The following is a 17692-nucleotide window of genomic DNA, read 5'->3' as shown; positions in this document are numbered from 1 at the left end:
ATCAGAATTTGGCCCCATGGAAGTTGATTAATTATTTTTTTTTTGAAATTCTTATTTTTAAAAATTCATTCACACATTTTTTCCTCAATTTTTTATTTTTTATTTTTGACTTTTTTGCTAACTTCCGCACATCTCTGATGCATGAAAACATGATATATATTATTAACATTCCTCATATATTATTTTCACAGAAAAAAGGCCATTCCCATATAATGCGGTCTTGCCAAAAACTGATTATTATTCATCATTATTTTATAAAAATGTCCTTGTGCATGGAATAATATTAACTTTTCTGAAAGAAAAAAACCATTATTTATTATAAAAATTTTGAACTTTATTTAAATGAGCTGCACAACAAGAACTAGTGGATCTCAAGTCAAAGTAATTGTACGCATACGACCGTTCATGGAGGTGGAAAGGGATTCTTGCTGTGTTCGTCTGCTTTTGCCTGTTAATTCGTCGGGACCATCAGAAACAATTGAACTTTTTGATAAAGCAACAATGCAAGCTACTCGTTTTAATTTTGATGCATGCTATGATGAAGCAGCATCTCAAGAAATGATATATTCTCAACAAATTTCAAGTTTGTTGAAAGCAAGTTTTGAAGGAATAAATACAACAATTTTTGCATATGGGATGACTGGTGCAGGGAAAACATTCACAATGCAAGGATGTGAAACAAGTCCAGGTATTATGAAATTATTTACTTCAATTATATGCTTTATTTTTTCAACAAAGGCATTATTCCAAGAATTGCTTCTGATCTTTTCCTGATGGCCCAAGAGCAAGGACTTTCTTCTGGCTCGGTTGAAATATCAATGGCATATCTTGAAATTTATAATGAAATGATTAGAGACTTATTTAATCCAAAAAACAAAAACCTCCCGCTTCAAGAAGATGCTAATAAAAAAATTGCAATTCCTGGCTTAACATGGAATCAAATTCGCACTGACAAAGATTTTGAAACTTATTACAGAATAGGATGTACAAACAGAACAACAGCAGAGACAAAGGTTAATGTATCGTCTTCACGCTCTCACGCTGACGTTATTATTAGAGTGAGAAAAACGGAAGGAAAGCGCCTTTTAACAAGTAAAATGCATTTAATAGATTTAGCAGGAAGTGAAGATAATCGTAGAGTATGTAATGTTTTATTTTTTTGAAAGTTGGTTTACTTGATTTTTAATATTGAACTTTTTTTGGAACTTCATCTTTGGTTAATAATTTGATAAAAACAGACCGGAAATACAGGTGAACGCCTCGAAGAAAGCTGCAATATAAATAAATCCCTTCATGTCTTAGGGAAAGTGATAGCATGTTTGAACAGCGATCAAGGGCGCCCTCCTTTCAGAGAAAGCAAATTAACAAGACTTCTTCAAGACTCTTTAACAGGAAACTGCAGATCTGTGCTATTTGCAAATGTGCCGCCTGGAATGAAGTATTACACAGAAACTCTGCGCACACTGGAGTTTGCTACAAAGTCCAGCAAGTTGGTTACTAAGCCAGTTGTTAATGAAGAAGAACGTATGAAAGGATGATTTAGTCTGCTTGTGCTTTATATTAATAAACATATAACAATTTTTGTATCATTTTTATTGCAATCGCACATTTTCACAGTTGCCTTCTGGCTCTACCAGCCTGCCGGAGCAGCCGCGCCTCGGCCGAGTGTGGAGGAGTTGCAGCAATATCTGGCACAGCAGAAGCAAATCATGACGCATGTGAAGCGAGCCACGCCGTTTCAGGAGCATTCTGGCCTCCAAAGAAAGGTGTTGCCTTTTTTTGAGTGAAAGCGTTTTTGCTATTTATCTATTTTTTTTTTAATAAAAAATAATGATTGTTCTCTTGAATTCCAACGCTCAACAACAACACCTGACTTATGAATGCAGGGGAAACAACAAAAATTGGCAGACGATCAATCTTCCTCTTCTTCCTCTTCATCCACTTCATCTTCAGTGAGTCATTCAAAATCTGACTTCGAAGCTCAGCTTGTGGAGGTGATTCAGAAGACGATGACTGAATTCACACAGAAGCTTTTGACCACCACACAAAACACGCTGTTTGCGCAGGCAAAAGAAGGAGGAGCAGAAAGATGCAACACAAAGCCGAAGGAAGCAGCAGCCAAACAGCCGACAGCCACACAGCAAAAGAGCGGGGCAGACAGAAGCCCCAGAGCAGCGGGCACTCCACACCCAGCAGCCAGCAATGTCTTTTCGAGACTCTCTTCTTCTTCTTCACCCTCTCCTTCTTCTCCATCGCCTGACTCTTCTGCCACACGAAAGAGAAGCAGCTCTTCGTCATCGCCCACAACAGCGATGCTTGCCAAGAAGTTTGAGAGTCTGAAGTCGACGCTCGACCAGTCGAAGGCGAAGCAGCCGGGGCCGAATGCATCGAAGCTTGTCCGATCGTCTCCGCCTCAGAAAAAGGCAGGCGATGAATCGAGCGTTCCATCTGTGATGTCTCCGCTGCAAAGGAGCAGTCAGTCGCCAGGCGCCAGAAGGGTGCAGAGGCGAGTGAACATCGTCCGCCCCGACGCGTCTGTGGCGAAGCAGACAGGCTGTGCAGCGCCGAAAGAGGCAGCAGCAAGCGAAGGCGCATGCGCTCTGGCGGGAGAGGAGCCCCACACGCCAGTGAGGGTGCAAGGGAAGGGGCAGGCACCAGCGCTTCCATCCCTTCCGGTGCTTCCAGCGATGACGCCCACGCAGTCTCTTCGGGTGGCGCGGGAGTTTATTGTGAGTGGCGTGGCGAAGGAGAAAGAAGGCGAGCTGGATGTGGCGCTTCCGCTGTATGCATATGCACTGGCGCTGCTGCGAGACAGCGACGAGCTGAAAGAGAAGGTGAGGAAGCTGAAGGAGAGGACAGAGAAAAAGAGGCAGCTGGAGCTGGAAAAGCGCAGGAAAGAAGAAGAAGAAGAAGAAGAAAAGGAAAAGGATAAGGATAAGGAAAAGGATGAAGGGAAAATGGAAGAAGATGTGGAAAGTGGGAAGACAAAAGAAAGCAGAGGCAGCTCAAAAAGAAGGAAAAGCGCAGAGAAAACAGAGGAAGGGAAAGAAGAAGAGAAAGCGAAGAGGAAAAGCAGCAACACAAAAAAAGAACGAAATTCCAAAAAGAGCGAAACATCTTCAGTGCCACAACGAGGAAGCAACAAAAATGTGGATGGGAAAGAAGAAAAAGAAAAAGAAAAAGAAAAAGAAGAAAAGAAAGAGAAGGCAAAACAAGAGAGAGGAGAAAGGAAGAAAAGCGAGAAAGCCATTCGAATGAGAATGAAGAAGACAGAAGAGGAGGGCAGCAGCAATGTGTTTGATTACAACATGAGCGAGTTTGAAGAGGAGGAAGAGGAGGAGGCTTCGGCAGACGAAACAGACGGAGCATCGGAATTCCAGCTGGAGTCAGACGAAGAAGGCAGAGAGACCGACGAGGAGGAGCTGGAAGCGATTGAGCATCACCGCAAAATCAGGCGAAGGGGAACAGCCGCAAAAAGAGGATCGACAAAGCAGAGGAGCAGCAGCAGAAGAAGCAGCAGGCAGCAAAAGGGAAAAGAGGAGAAAAGCGATCCGTCGGTGGAGGCAGTCTCGCAGATTGTGGCTTCTCTGCTTCCATCTGTGATGCTTTCGTCGGCACACTCGCCAGACATCCCCCACTTCTGCACAGACGCCGCACTGCCCAACCAGACGCCAAATGCGCTGCAAACAGCCGGCGAGCAGAACAGCGCCAATCAGAGTGCAGTTTTTGACCCGACCATTTCGCCGACGTCGCTGCGCCTGCCAGCCCTTTCGGCGGTGTCTACGCCATCGGCAGACTCGTTCCATCTTCCCCAGCTGCCGTTGGCTGGCACACCCTCTCCTTCCATCTCGCTCTGCTCAGACACACAAAGCCCGTCTCCCTCTCAACTGCATCCGTTTCTCCCATCTTCACTTTCACCATCACTTTCACCTTCTCCTTCACCATCACTTTCACCATCACCATCACCATTGTCATCATCATCAACAACAACATCATCTGCCACTTCACTCCGCAGCATCAATCTGCATTCTCTGAGGCATTCGTCAGCCAGGCGATCGGCTTTGGCATTCTCTTCACCTCTTTCGACTGGCTATGCAGCAGTAGCCACGCCTCTTTTGCCAGATGCGAAGGTTGGCCTGCCGCTGGCTCCACTTCAGACACAGACACAGACACAGACACAGACACAGACACAGACACCCACTTCGACTGCAGACACACTTCAGACACCTTCCTTTTCTGTGACTGACACTTCAACATCTTCTTCATCATCGTCGACATCAATGCCATTTGTGCACACATCGCATCATCCGTCTCTGTCAGCCTTCAAATCTCGTTCGCTGCACTCGGCATTCACAGCAGGGGCTGAAAGAGACGAAGAGCGGGAGAACAGAGCAGAAGACAGCGCTGCGCAGAACAGCAGCACGGGAGCTGCAGCAAAAGGGAAAGAGACACTCAAAATCCGCTTTGACGACTCGGACGACGAGAAAGAGGAAGAAGAGGAGGAAGAGAGTGGAGAGAGTGGAGAAGGTGGAGAGTGTGGAGGAGCAGGTGCAGGGGAGAGGAGGAGGAGGAAGAGAAGGGGGAGTGGGATGGGATGGGTGTTGGGGAGGAACAGCGGGGGTGCAGGTGAGGAGTGTCCGCAGAAGGAAGCGGAAGAGCGCATTCTGAGAATCCTGAACTTTGGGCAGAAGGAGGAGATCAAGCATCTGAAGGGGGTGGGAGACAAAAGAGCAACAGCCATCCTCAGCCACAGAGAAGGCACTCTGTTCAACGATGTGTGTTTCTCTTCGTCTCTCTCTTTTGCTTATCTTTTTCATTTTGATGTTTGGCAAATAAATGGTTTTATTCATTCTTTCTTTCTCCTTTTCTTTCTTTCTTTCTCTTTCTTTCTTTCTGCTCCTTTTCAGGTGCTCGAGCTGCGGGATGTGGGCTTCTCTGAAAAGATGATCCAGGCCGTTCTGTCTTCTGGTTGAACGAGGCTGCCATGCGCCTCAAACACCCAATTGACTGCTGCTGAGCTGTGCTGCACGAGAAATGCGGCACTTTCTGTGTGCTGCCTTTTTTGCCTTTTTGCCTTTTCCATTTCGAGTGCTGTTGAAGAGAGCCTGCCAACCAGATACTGATGCACAACCCATCATCTCAAGCATAACTTTTTGTTTTGTTTTGTTTTATTTTTTCCAAACAGAATTGCAAAAAACAAAAAGAAAAAAAGAAAAGAAAAACGGTTTCCGAAGAAAGAAATATCACACAAAAAACAGAACACAAACACAAACACACACAAAAATAGCATAAAAACGGAAAGGCAAACGGAAAGGCCACAAAAGGATGTTTTGATGCAGACCACATCAAATAAGAGCAGCATGCATTTCTCTGCCCATTGCCTCATTTGAGTGATGGGTGCTTTTTGCTCAGATTCATGTTGGGTCAGCTGTTGACGAGGAAGAGGAAGAAGAAGATGATGAAAAGGAAGAAGTGTTGGAAGGAGAAGAGGAAGGAGGCGGGAAGAAAAGAGGTTTGTGGACAGGCTTTTCAAAGAGGTTGACTGACTTGCTGCCAGGCGACGGGAACGAGAGGAACTTTGCGAACGACGACGACGAGCGCCCGAGAGGCAGCCCCCGCGACAGAGACAGTGCTGTTCCAGGCAGCGCAACCGAAGACGGCGAAATCGCCATCAGCGCCGACAGCTCAGGCAAGTGCTGGCTATCTGCTGCTGAATGGGATGTTGGATGGGATGCTGTGTTGACAGGAGAGTGAGAAGGAGCACATTCTGCTTCTGAGGCAGAGGCAGACGCAGACGCAGAGACAGAGGCAGCAGCAGACACAGCAGCAGTCACAGTCACCGCCGCTGCCGAGGCAGATGCAGCACTCGACGACGACGACGAAGAAGAAGAGGAGGAGGAGGAGGAGGAGGCAGGAGACGCAGCTGCCGAAGGCGCCAGATGGCCTGTGCCTGGGCTGAGCTGCAGGTGGCTCGCAAACGGCGGGAACGAGTGCGAGATGATGTGCTGCGAGATCAGATACTCGTCTTCTGCACACACACTTGGCACTGCCGGGTTCATCCCTTTTGCCTTGCCTGCCTTCTTCCCCTTTCGCTTCCCCTTCGGCCTCAGCACCTTCCTCTCCACGCTCCTCCGCATGCTCCCTTTCCGCCTCCCCCGCTTCCGCTGTGCTGCTGCCGGCTGCCGAATTGGCCGAAACATTGCAAACGACCCGGCCTCAGACGCTGCTGGCGACACAGCTGGAACAATGTACAGCGGAGAGGGGCGGTGTATTGCAGATGGGGATGAGGCTGAGGATGTTGATGATAAGTGCATTGGCGTCGGTGAATGTGAAGGAGAACGTGAAGGTGAATGTGAAGGCGAAGGCAAAAGCACAGGAGACGGGGAATGTCTGTGCACATCTGGCGTTGCAGCATGTGCGCTCGGCGAAGCAGAAAGTTTTGTCTGCTTTGTAGTGATGCTATCCAAAAGCGATTCTGTCTCTCGCTTCAGCTGGCTGGTTGCATCGCCTGGCTGGCCCTGCTCCAAATCGTCCTGTCGCTCTGCACCTTCCACACTCCCCTTTTCAGCTTGCTCGCCATCGGCTGCTTCCTTCGGCTTCCCCGACGAATCGGCTGGCGGCCGGCGCAAAGCAGCCTCCGAAAACTTCAGCCGGTCGAACAGCGCAAACGGCGAGAGAGGAAGCGCCTGGCCTGCCCGGCTGCTGTCTGCCAGCGGAATCATCTGAATCCCTGGCAGCAGAGAAGACGCCTTTGCCCCTGCACCTGTTCCTGCACCAGCACCATTCCCTGCCCCTGCCTCGCCCTCCCGCACCGAAGCAGCCACAAAGCCTGCCTCGCCAGAAAGCACACCTGGCGCCACAGCACGCGGAAGGCGGACAGGCGGCGAGGACGAAAGACTCCGCTTTGCCTGCGCATCTGGCAGCGGAACCAGATCGAGCGGGTGAGGATCAAACAGCGCAGCTGTGGCGGTGGTGGGCAGCGTGTGCAGCTGAGACATCGGCTGTGCCACGGGCAGCGCACTCCCCACGCCTTGCTTCGTCACCGGCGAGGAGGCAGCAGTCGCCTCGCTCGCCCCGTGGCTGCGCTGACTCTGCGGCGTCGCCAGCGCTTTTGTCGGATGCGGCGGCGACTCCACAAAAGAACGGGCTGGCGAACGCCCGGGCAGACGCTCTGCTTTCGGCTGCTGCGCCAAGCGCCGCCGCTCAGCTGCACCCGAAAACGGACGAGGAGGCACGCGGATGCCCAGCCGTGCCACCACACGCTCAAGCGGCTCATCTGAATCTGCCTCATCTTCACCTTCGCTGTTGTTGCTGCTGCTGCTCATGTCGATATCGCTGTCGCTGTCGCTGTCGCTGTCGCTCTCTTCATTCAGACGGAGATTCAACAAAATCTCATCCCCAACTGCTTCTGCTTCCGCTTTTGCTTCAATCGCTCTCTTCTTCTTCTCTTTCTTCTTTTTCTCTTCTGAAGCATCATCATCATCATCATTGTTTGAAAAAGAAGAAGAAGAAGAAGAAGAAGAGCAATGTGCTTGTGTGCTCTGCCTGCCATCCTCATCCCCTGCAATGCTGCTCTCCTCGTCTTCCTTGCCAAACCTTGTCTCGTCTGAATGCACATCGCTTTTGCTGTCGAAGTTGCCTGCCAATCCGCCCAAAGAAGAGCACCCCTTTCTGAGCTGTCTGCTGTGCTCAACTGCTGCAGCAATCGAACGGGATGACGATGACTGCAAAGACAAGCCTTCACCAAAATGCTCCTCGGTTGGTGTCTGAATCGGAGAGTTCAGAAAAGACGAGTCGCTGTTCGAAAAAGGATCTTCCAATTCGTCTTCTTCTCTTGCTTCTTCTTCTTCTTCTTCTTCTTCCATTTTCTCTTTTTCTTTTTCTTTTGCATCCTCCTCTTTTTGCCAAACAGCATCCAGATTGCTTTTCTCTTCCTCCTCTCCCTCATTCTCTCTTTCATTTCCCTCTTTTTTATCTTCCTTTCCTTCTTCCTCTTCTTCCTCTTCTGGCTGTTCTGCTTCTGCTCTTCCATCCTCTTCGTTCTCTTCGTTCTCTTCATCCTCTTCATCCTCTCCATTCAGCTCTTTCTGAATGCTTCCCGCTGCCTTTCGCTTCCTCCTCCTTCGCAGCCTTTTCGAGCGGCTCGGCGCAGACCAATCCAAAACACGCGATCTCTTCTTTCTCGAAGCTGCCTTCGAAGACACCTGAAAAGACGCTGAATGTCTGGCCACTTTTGCTGGCTGTGCCTGTTCTGCGCCATCGACTGCAATCCTTTTGCTCTCTTCTGCAGCTGCCTCATCCTCCCACACACCCAAGCTCCGATCTTTGGTTGCTGGCGAAAAGGGCGAAAAAGACAACGGAAGTGGAGGCGGCGATGAAATTGGACTTTCAACAGGAAACGAGGAGAGAAGCAGCAGAAGCTCCTTTTTCATCGGTTTCTTGTGCTTCTCAACCACAAAAGCGCTGCTTCCACCCTCAAATCCTGTTTTCTGGCTGTCTTCGCCTTCGTCCTTGCAACTTCGCGAGTTGTGGGTGGCAACACTCTCAAACACACTCTCTGCCAGCAGCGGAGCAGACAACTCATCTTCAGCTGCTCTGCCAATCGCATCACGTGAAGTGTCTGAATGAAGCTGGGCTTGTAGGCAAGAATCTGATGGCGTATCATCTCTTCCTCTGCTTTCCTCTGCTTTCTCTTCTGTTCCATCCTCCCTGTCTCTTCTGCTGCTTCTATTGCTGCTTCTGTGCTCATCTGCCCCTTCCACTTTGTCTGTGCTGCCTTGACTGTCTTCTGAGCATCGCATGTTTTCATCCTCTTTTTCCATCCAATGCTCCTCCACAGCATTTGCCCCACCTTCTTTCGTCTGCCCATCTGCTGCAGATTCTGAAACTGACTCCGATTCCGACACTTTTGGCAATGCCAGCAGTGGCAATCCATCTTTCATTTCTGCCTCTCCGTTGGATGGCTGCTGCGCATGCAGAACATCCGCCAAGAGCTGTTTCTGTGCTTCTTCACCCATCCCCCCCACCCCTTCCTCAAACAACGTCTCATATTCTCGTCTCCGACGCCGCGCTTTTTTCTTCCCATTCGAAGCTCCTTTTGTTGCCACAGCTGCTTCCACAGCTGCTTCTACAGCTGCTTCCTTCTCTGGTTTTGCTTCTGCTGTCTCTTTTCCTTCATCTTCTTTCTCAGAATCACCATCTTCGTCTTTTGCAATCAGAATGACTCTTTTCGTCTGTTGCCCTCTGACCAAAGATCCTTCACGTGCATCGCTGCTTCTCCCATCCAAACCCCAATGCTCCTTCTTCCCAGCACTTTCGCCCTTTCCCCCCTCTCCTTTCAGATTCCCTGTTCTTTCTGTTTTCTCAGCATTTCCCTCCTCGCTTTGCCCGCCCTCCCTTCCATCTCTTCCATCCCTTCCCTTCCCTTCTTCCTTTGCACCTTTCCCTTGCCATCTCGCTTCTGGCCGTGCTGCCCGCCTCCCTGCTCTGCCGTCTGCCCTTTTCCTCCTCCGCGGAGGTGTCGGCCTCCACTCTTTTTCGCTGTCTCCATCGTCTTCCTCTTCCTCTTCTTCCTCTTTCACTTCCTTTCTGCTCTTTTCTCCTTTTCCTTCTGCTGCCTCTTCCTTCTTTGCTTCATCATTTCCCTTCGCACTCTGCTTTTCTTCCTCTTTTTCTGTCTCTGTCGCAACACTGTCTTCTGCTTCTTCTGCCTCTTCTGCCTCTTCTGCCTCTCTTTCGCCCAGCCGCATCCTCTTCCCATTGCCTCCACTGCCTCCTGCCCCGCTTCTCTCTTTCAACGCTTCCAGTCTGCCCTCTTCAAACATCCTTTTTCTCGGCGCTGCCTCGTCTGCTCTCTCTTTCGCATTCACCTCTTGCAACTCAAGCCCCTGCCGCCTTCTTTTCGCTCTGCCCTGCCACGATCCCCTGCTTTTCAGCAGACGTCTGACAATCCCTCGTTTCACTCTTCTGGTTTTATCTTCATTCTCCGCCTCATCCTTCCTGCTCCCAGCAGCACCTTTTTCTGCTCCTTCTTTTGTCTCCTCAGCAGAATCACCCATTTCACCGCTGGGGCAGCCATCCCACTCAGACGGATGCGCAGCCAGGTGCCCAGCTCCAGCACTGCCCTCTCCCTCAGACTCCGTCTCTTCGCTGTCTGCTCTGCTTTCTTCATCCACCTCCCCATCCCCCTCAAATGCGCTGCTTCGACCAGCTCCTGCCTTCTCATCTGCCCCAGCCTTCCTCTTCCTTCTGCTCCGATGCTCCTGCACCGCCTGGCGCCACAGCTGCCACGCCAAAAAGAAAGGAAAACAAGAGCCTGCAAACAGCGACCTCTTCTGTGGTTTTTGTGTTTCCGATGCTGGCAATGCTGGTGATGCTGGCAATGCTGGTGATGCTGACAATGCATTCACTTCTGATCCCAGCGTCGTGTCTGCTCTGCCTTCTCCATTCTCTGCATCTCCAGCTGAGTCTGCTTTGTCGCCCTCTGGCTCAGCCGAAGAAGTCAGTGAAGAGGAAGAGGAAACGGAAGAGGAAACAGAAGAGGAAATTGAATTTGCATTTGTTGTTGTTGTTGCTGTTGGAGGAGGAGGAGGTGGTGGTGGTGGAATTGATGATAAGCATTCGCTCTTCTCTTTCTTTTCCGAAAACAGTCGAAAAAGACTGCTCAGCGGAGAAGACGACCGAATGATTGCTTCTGTTGCACGCTTCCTCTCAAAAGCAGGCGTTGAGCACAAACAATGCTGGCTCCACTTTGGCGAGTCAAACTGATCGGAAAGGAGCTCAGACGAACCCAGCGATGATGCAGTTCTCTTGTGCGAAGGATGAGAAGAATGAGAAGTCGGTGAGAGCGACATGCCATCTGACACTGGATGGTGCAAAGCATCCAAGCGGTTGTGTTTCTTCTGCTTCTGCCGCTCCGCTTGCATTCGCCTGGCGCTCTTCTGCTTCTCTCCAGACAACTTCTGCTGCTCCCCAAACGCTCTTCTTCGCTCTGCGCTTTGCGCTCCCTCTTTTCCAGCCACTCTCTTCGGAACCGATTGCTCCTTCATCAAAGCGCCTGCTCTCCTTCTGCTCCCATTCCCCTCAACAACATCGCCTCTTCCATTTCTGCTTTGGTTTCTGGCTCTCGTTCTCGTTCTGGCAGCGCTGCTGTTCAGCCCCCGAAACGAGAATGTCCGATGGAAGGCGCCAAACCCATGTGGCTGCCGTCGCATCTGAAGCCCCAGCACCTTCGTCTCTGCCTTCATTCTGCTGTATTTCCTCCGCAGCTCCTCTGCCTCCTCAATTCTACTCTGCTCCTCAAGCTCCATCTCCAGCGCTGCTCCTTTCTCTCGCACTCCTCCTTCTCCGCTTCGCCCTTCCCGCGTCTCCCTCAGCCGAGCCGCTTTCTTCTCACACTGCCCATTCCCCAGCTTCTGCTCTTGCTTCTCCAGCAAACAATACTCATCTGTGCGATGATTCCGAATCCTGCTGCGTCTGCTGTGCTTGCGATGCATTTCATGAATCTGCACTTCACCATCCAAAATGTTCTCTCGCGGGTGACTCAGTAAGCGCTCTCCCAGAACAAGGCGCTCTTTCATCTGCTCCTTCTCGTTTGGTGCTTCTCTCTGGTGCATGTGTTCATTCCGATGATGATGGTGGTGATGATGATGATGGTGGTGGTGGTGGTGATTTGGATTACGATGATGGTGGTGATGGTGCGACTGGTTGTTCTGAGGCAAAGGTTGAGCAGCCCGTGTTTGTTGCTTCGAAGGCTGAAATGAGCTGCGAGACGGAGAAGTCGCCCTCAGCGCTTGTGAAGGATCTGCTGCGTCTGCTGCTCCCAGACACCGATCGTAGTCCGCATGGAAATATTGTGCGCGCGCAGATGGAGACGAAACACTCTGCGACGGAACAGAAGACAACACCTGCCGCTCCGGCGTCCACAAAAACGACGACGGGCTCCGTCGGCTTCCAGGCGGCGTCAGCTGCGCAGCTGGCGCATCGTCAAGCAGACGCGAAGTCACGAAGACCGACGAGCCTGGCGTTTTGTTCTCCTGGCTGATGCTGAACAAATACCCATCTCCTGCACGCTGTTGCTGCTGATGCTGATGCTGATGCTGATGCTGTTGATGCTGCTGCATGCGCACGCTCTTGTCAACGCGCCTCGATATCTTCTCAATCAGCATCATGAACTGAGCTGCCAATGAAGCAAGTTGAGGGAAAAAATGAAAGTGAAAGTGAAAAAAAGTCGCATTTGGGAAGCATGTGAAATGAAGGCAGAATTATGTGATTGAAAGAAATATCTGTTTAAAAAAAAAAGAAAAGAAAAACAAAAATGGAGCACAAACGCTTGACCAGCTGCAACATCTTGTACGCCCCGCCAAGTTTCTCGCGCACTCCCACCAAGCCCTGTCCCGCGCATCAGGGTCGCAGCATCAGTGTTCCATTCAAAAAAGAAAAAAAAAGCAAAAACAGCAAAAGGAAAGTGTGGAGAGAAAAAGATATCCGCAATGCACCTGCACCACAAAAGCAAGTCAATACCTGCTGCTCTGCCGCAAGAGTTATTGCGCGGTGTATCTTTTCAATTTCGTCAAAATGCAAAAACCTCTGGAAAAACAAAAGAAGGCAAACATCCTCAAAGGTCGCAACGATGTCCATGGAATTCAAGCGGAAATGTCCGTCTTCCACAGCCTGCAGCCCTGGAGACATCCCCGAAATCATGTGCAAACAGCCTTTTCACAATCTCACTTTTTGCTTGAAAAAGGACTTATGGCAGTCCTGAAATTGAAAAAATGCCCGTTTAAATAGACATCATCCAGAAAATATCTGATTGAAAAAATGGAAAGTTCTGAGTGGGAAAAAGAACTGAATGATTGTTTGTGTTGAATTTCAAGTTTTTGGATTTTGTGAATCGCCTTTGAAGCAAACAGTCAAAACAAAAAATTGAAAAAATACTTCTATTTCACTCACTTTTTTTGGAGTGCAAATATTCATCCTCCAGCGTTTTCACATTGACACATTTTGTGATTGTGAAGGAACAATCTGAAATTGAAAATACATGATTTGAAAAAAATGAAAACTCATTCTTTTTGGTGGTTTCACTTCATTTCTCTTCTTGAAGGAAAACTGTTTGTTTGAACAAGAAAAAGAAAATGATGATATGATTTTTGTTTCCATTCTTCCACAACAGATTCTTGTTGCCCAATGATCCTTTTCTGCAGTTTTCGCAAATGGCTCAACACAAATGCCTGAAATGTTCGATTCAAATGTTGCACAAGCACCTTTCAAATAACCTTTTGTTTGATGGCTGTCAATCCAAAACATCTGAATTTTCATGCACACTCAAAGCAGCTTCTATTGCTGAAAGCCACACAAAAAAAGAAAAACTGAAAACAGAAGGAGGTGTTTGCCATTGTTGCTTGTGTGTTGAATGCTCAAAAAAAGATTCAAGTTGATCGTCAAATCGCAATCTTTTTCTCTCCAAAATCGCATTCTCATCATCAAGCAAGCAAATGGAAACACCACATCCGAAGTGAAATGTTCTTTGACGCACATTTTGTCGAGATCAACTTTTGAACAAGCATCTATCATTCGCGTTTCTCTTTGAAGCATTCACCTTTTCATCTTTTCCATTTTCTTTTCCTTTTCCTTTTCCATTTTCTTTTTTGACCTTTTGCTCGAAGTTTCCGAGCATTGAATCAAAAAAAAAAGGAAAGGCTTCTGATTGCAAATGCTTGAAATGTGAAATTACAATTTTTTCAACATCTCCCCTTTCGTTGTGCTTCCTCATCACCTATCTTCACTCTCCACTTTTCTTTCTCACTCTTTTCAAAAACTCACAAAACTTGTCTCAGCATCTCCACTTTCTTTGCTCCCGCGCTTCTCTGAAACAATTTCATAATCCACCGCATCTGACATCGTCAGCACCTGAGCAGATTCTGGGAATCGCTGGATGAACACTCGCTTCAAATCTTTCAGCGAAGGTCTTCTGCTCACATGATTCGACAGACAATTCTTAATGATCTCCAGCAATGGTGTTTGCATCACACCATCCAAGATTGGTCTCTCTCCATTCACGATCTTCTGCCTCGCCACCTCTGCCTCATAATCACCAAACGGAATCTGGAGCGTCAGACACTCCCACAGCATCATCCCGATCGAGAATGCAACTGACTCCTTGGTTGCACCCATCTTCTTGTTGATCAGCAGCTCTGGCGCCTTCCACCTCAAACACTCTTTTTTGAAGTCATCCTCATCCTCAAAGGCAGATGAGGGAAGAGAATCTTCATCTTCGTCATTATCACTTGCGGACGTCACAACAGTTGATGAAGAGATGGATGATGAATCTGAGTCATCATCAGACAATAAGTCCGAATGCATCACAATGCAGATTACCATATGCTCCGAGAACAACACAATGTGAGGACTCAAATTGGCTAATGATTGGAGAGGATTTTCCATTTCATCAAATGAGTGAAGAGCAAGATTGGCCACCCAGAACAGGATTTGGGCAGCTGTCTGCTCTCTCTCCTGCAAAGTGCCAATCGCCATCTCCTTTGTCTTGTTCAGCCCATGGAGCAACATGAACAGCGAATCCCTCAAGTCCACAATCAATTTCTCATGAGGAGACGAGCAAGCCATTGCATCCACCAGATTCGACATGGATGATGTGGTTGGACACATACTCTCTGATCGAACAAATGTTGAATCAGAATCAGCTGTTGAAGTGGATGAGATGGATGGAGAAAGAGTTCGCTTTCTCATCTCTTCTTCCTCTTCCTCTTCCTCTTTCTCATCAACCTTCTCCAGCATCCATTGAGGGATCTTGTCTGAGTCTCTTCCAAGGATATATTCAGTCGATCCGCTCTCAGATAGAAGATGCTCTGATGATTCCGAGTGCTGCATATTCGTATCATTTATTCTCTTCTTTATCCTCTCTTCATTCTTCTTCTCTGCCTCTCTCTCAGCTCTTCTCCACTGCTCCTCAGGTGACATCTCCATCGTCACCATCTCAAACGCCTTCGGATCCTTCCTTACTGTATCTTCTACAATCTCCTTGTATTTCTTAGCTTCTTCTTTTAACTTTCTCCATCGAACAGCCAGAATAACAACAATTACAAGCAGAATCACAACAATCACAATGCAAACAATCAACAACCAATACGATTTCTCTTCTTTTCCTCCTTCAACAATCCTTTCATCTCCATTAGCTTTGGGCTCACTTCTGATCTTCACAATGAAAGAATCAGTGGATGATGGGTTTTTGTTATCTCCAAACAGAATACACACACTCACTTCCATCACTTCTCCTGCCTCACTTATTGCCTCTCTTTCTAATCTTCCTTCAACTTCTGTCTCTGAAGCACATCCACTCTCATCAAACTCGTATTTCTCAATCTGCTTTTCATCTCCAATCTGCTTTACAACAATGAATGACAAGTTGCAAGGCAGCAGCAGCTTTCCTTTGAACACAATCTCCATTTCTGCTCCTTTCTCATTTGCTTCGACACTTCCCAACACTGGAATGAAGAATGGTGATACCCTTTCAGAAACTATCCCTTCAAAGTTGCATCCATCATTCAACATCCAAAGTGATGTGTTTCTTTCCCATCCATCTCCACCTTTTAAGCTTGAAATGACCAGAGAAGCAGAATCCGAACACAATATGTTTCTCCGAGCTGAAGGATATTTATCAATGAAAGGATTATTATTCTCAAATAACACCATTTCAATTCCAACGCTTCCTCCACTCACAGTCATCCCTCCCTTTGAAAAGTTGCAGATTGTTGTGTCTTTCATCATCACGGAACTGCTAGAAAAATCAACAATTGAACCATTCCATCTGAATATTTCATTTTCCGCTTCATTAAACACTTTGTTGGATAACCTTCTTTGTGCTTCTTTTGTATCGCATTCGCTTGAATTCCCATCCAAGATGCAACTGTCTATCATTGTGTCTGAACAGTTGCCCAATGTGACAAGCATCCCTCTTGAATTATCTTGCGCTGAATTTTTAATCGAGCAATTGTTAAGTATCATTGGGCTTCTCACACCTGAGCACGATAGCAAAAAAAGTCCTCTTTTTGAGATTGTGGCATTCGCCAATTCCAGATGACTCGCAGAAATATCTCCACTTCCTGTGACATCAATGAGCGGATTGCTGGTTGCCAAGTTGCAGAACCCACAAGAAGAAACAACAAATTGGATCGGTGATGCAATGCATATTGCAGCCACCGAAAGCGCAACATCTTCCACGCAGCATCCATCTAGAACACATCTCCCCGAGGTAATCCGAATAATGTGTAACGGTATTTGTGCATTCCCACGAGTTTCAGCAGGTTCAGCGTGCTTTGACCTGAACGAGCAGTTAACCATTTCCACCAATCCACTGTCTGGTTCAACCAGATCAATGTGAAAAGATGCAAATTCCACAACAAATACAAACCTCACTCTTGAAATAGTCACTGTGTTCGATGTCGATATTACACCCGCCCTTGTGCATTCGATCCTCGACTCCACTTCAACATTGCACAGATCGCGGCTTCTTGAGCTCAGGCTCATCTCGTCCAGTTCCACTTCCCCCTTGATCGCACTCTCCCCATCAACAAGCATCTGGCTGATGAAGTCCGCAGTCAGATGCACCAATCCATAATCAATTGAATCACATAGAAATGTGTTTGCCCTTCATTGCCTTTCATTCGATCCATGCACGCTGCTCATAATGATTGTGTAACTCTGATGGACGGTTATAAATCCAATAAGATTTGTATCATTTGGTAAATAACAGGAATCTCTTCCATCTATCGCATTATGGAATGTCTAACATTCCTCTCGAAGATCAAACAGAAATTGACTCTCACTTATCAGTGATTAAAGGTTGTAGCAGTTTCCAAAAAAATCATTCCCACCTTTAAAAAGATTATTCTGAATTCATTGAATCAGATGTAAATTTTAATTTCATCATTTCATTTGTTGCAAAATGCACTCCATCTCTTATTTCTTTGATGAAAAAGTTTTATCTATAGGTTTCTTCTAGCATTTGATAATCCGCGTTGATTCAGTTAAAAACATATGATTTTCTTAACATTTAGTAAAAATAATCTTTAATAAATAAAAAGAAAACGATAATCACACTTCGTGAGCCTCATCAGTGTTTCTTTGTTCAAGATCATCATGGAATAACATTAACATCCTCCAACTGCACAAAAATAATCAGCTTAAAAATCATAAACAAAATTCATAAAGATTTGAATGATATATTGATAATTATTTATCACACACTTTAAAACTATGTTTATATATATGATTCGTTATATGTTCGCAAACGAGGGCTCAATTCACGATGAAAGAAACTAATTTCTTATTTTTGGATATTAAAAATTTAATTGTGGGATTGATCAAAATATTTTAATGATTTTATTTATTTTTTTTTTAATGTTTTATTTTTCAAATTTTTATTATTAAAATAGGACAATATTATAATTAATAACATTTCATCTATTTTTTATTTCATAATTATCTAATTTTATTAAAAATTTGTAAAAATACTCATATTTATGGGTCATTTTTAAAAATAGTTTTTTCACAAGAAACATGAAGTTTTGCTAAAAACCGATCCATACAAAAGTTTTTAAATAATTTTTACATTTCAAACATCACAAAATTAATGTCTTGAAACAAGAATTGCAAAAGGGACGCAGTTACACAAATG

At 46.7% G+C, this 17692-nt stretch overlaps 3 protein-coding genes across 3 annotated transcripts; 1 reads left to right on the top strand and 2 right to left on the bottom strand.

Moving 5' to 3' along the window:
- Positions 1-342: 342 nt before the first annotated feature.
- Positions 343-4973, top strand: MONOS_3355 (kinesin 18; the record flags this gene model as incomplete). The annotated part of the gene is made up of 6 exons (XM_067873350.1): positions 343-688; positions 739-1139; positions 1239-1524; positions 1618-1766; positions 1887-4775; positions 4908-4973. 6 exons carry the CDS (start codon positions 343-345, stop codon positions 4971-4973), a joined length of 4137 nt encoding a protein of 1378 aa, XP_067733669.1.
- A 331-nt stretch (positions 4974-5304) lies between these two features.
- Positions 5305-12690, bottom strand: MONOS_3354 (uncharacterized protein; the record flags this gene model as incomplete). Its single annotated transcript, XM_067873349.1, has 5 exons — positions 5305-8887; positions 9065-12173; positions 12330-12390; positions 12455-12558; positions 12613-12690. 5 exons carry the CDS (start codon positions 12688-12690, stop codon positions 5415-5417), a joined length of 6825 nt encoding a protein of 2274 aa, XP_067733668.1. The 3' UTR covers positions 5305-5414.
- A 262-nt stretch (positions 12691-12952) lies between these two features.
- Positions 12953-16593, bottom strand: MONOS_3353 (uncharacterized protein; the record flags this gene model as incomplete). Its single annotated transcript, XM_067873348.1, has 1 exon — positions 12953-16593. The coding sequence occupies one exon, from the start codon at positions 16591-16593 to the stop codon at positions 13810-13812; it is 2784 nt and encodes a 927-aa protein (XP_067733667.1). The 3' UTR covers positions 12953-13809.
- Positions 16594-17692: the final 1099 nt, after the last annotated feature.

Source organism: Monocercomonoides exilis (genome assembly GCF_001643675.1).
Source record: "Monocercomonoides exilis strain PA203 chromosome Unknown scaffold6-2077815, whole genome shotgun sequence".
Taxonomy (NCBI): Eukaryota; Preaxostyla; order Oxymonadida; family Polymastigidae; genus Monocercomonoides; species Monocercomonoides exilis.
Note: the sequence above shows the minus strand (reverse complement) of the source record. Positions and strands in the feature narration are given on the sequence as shown.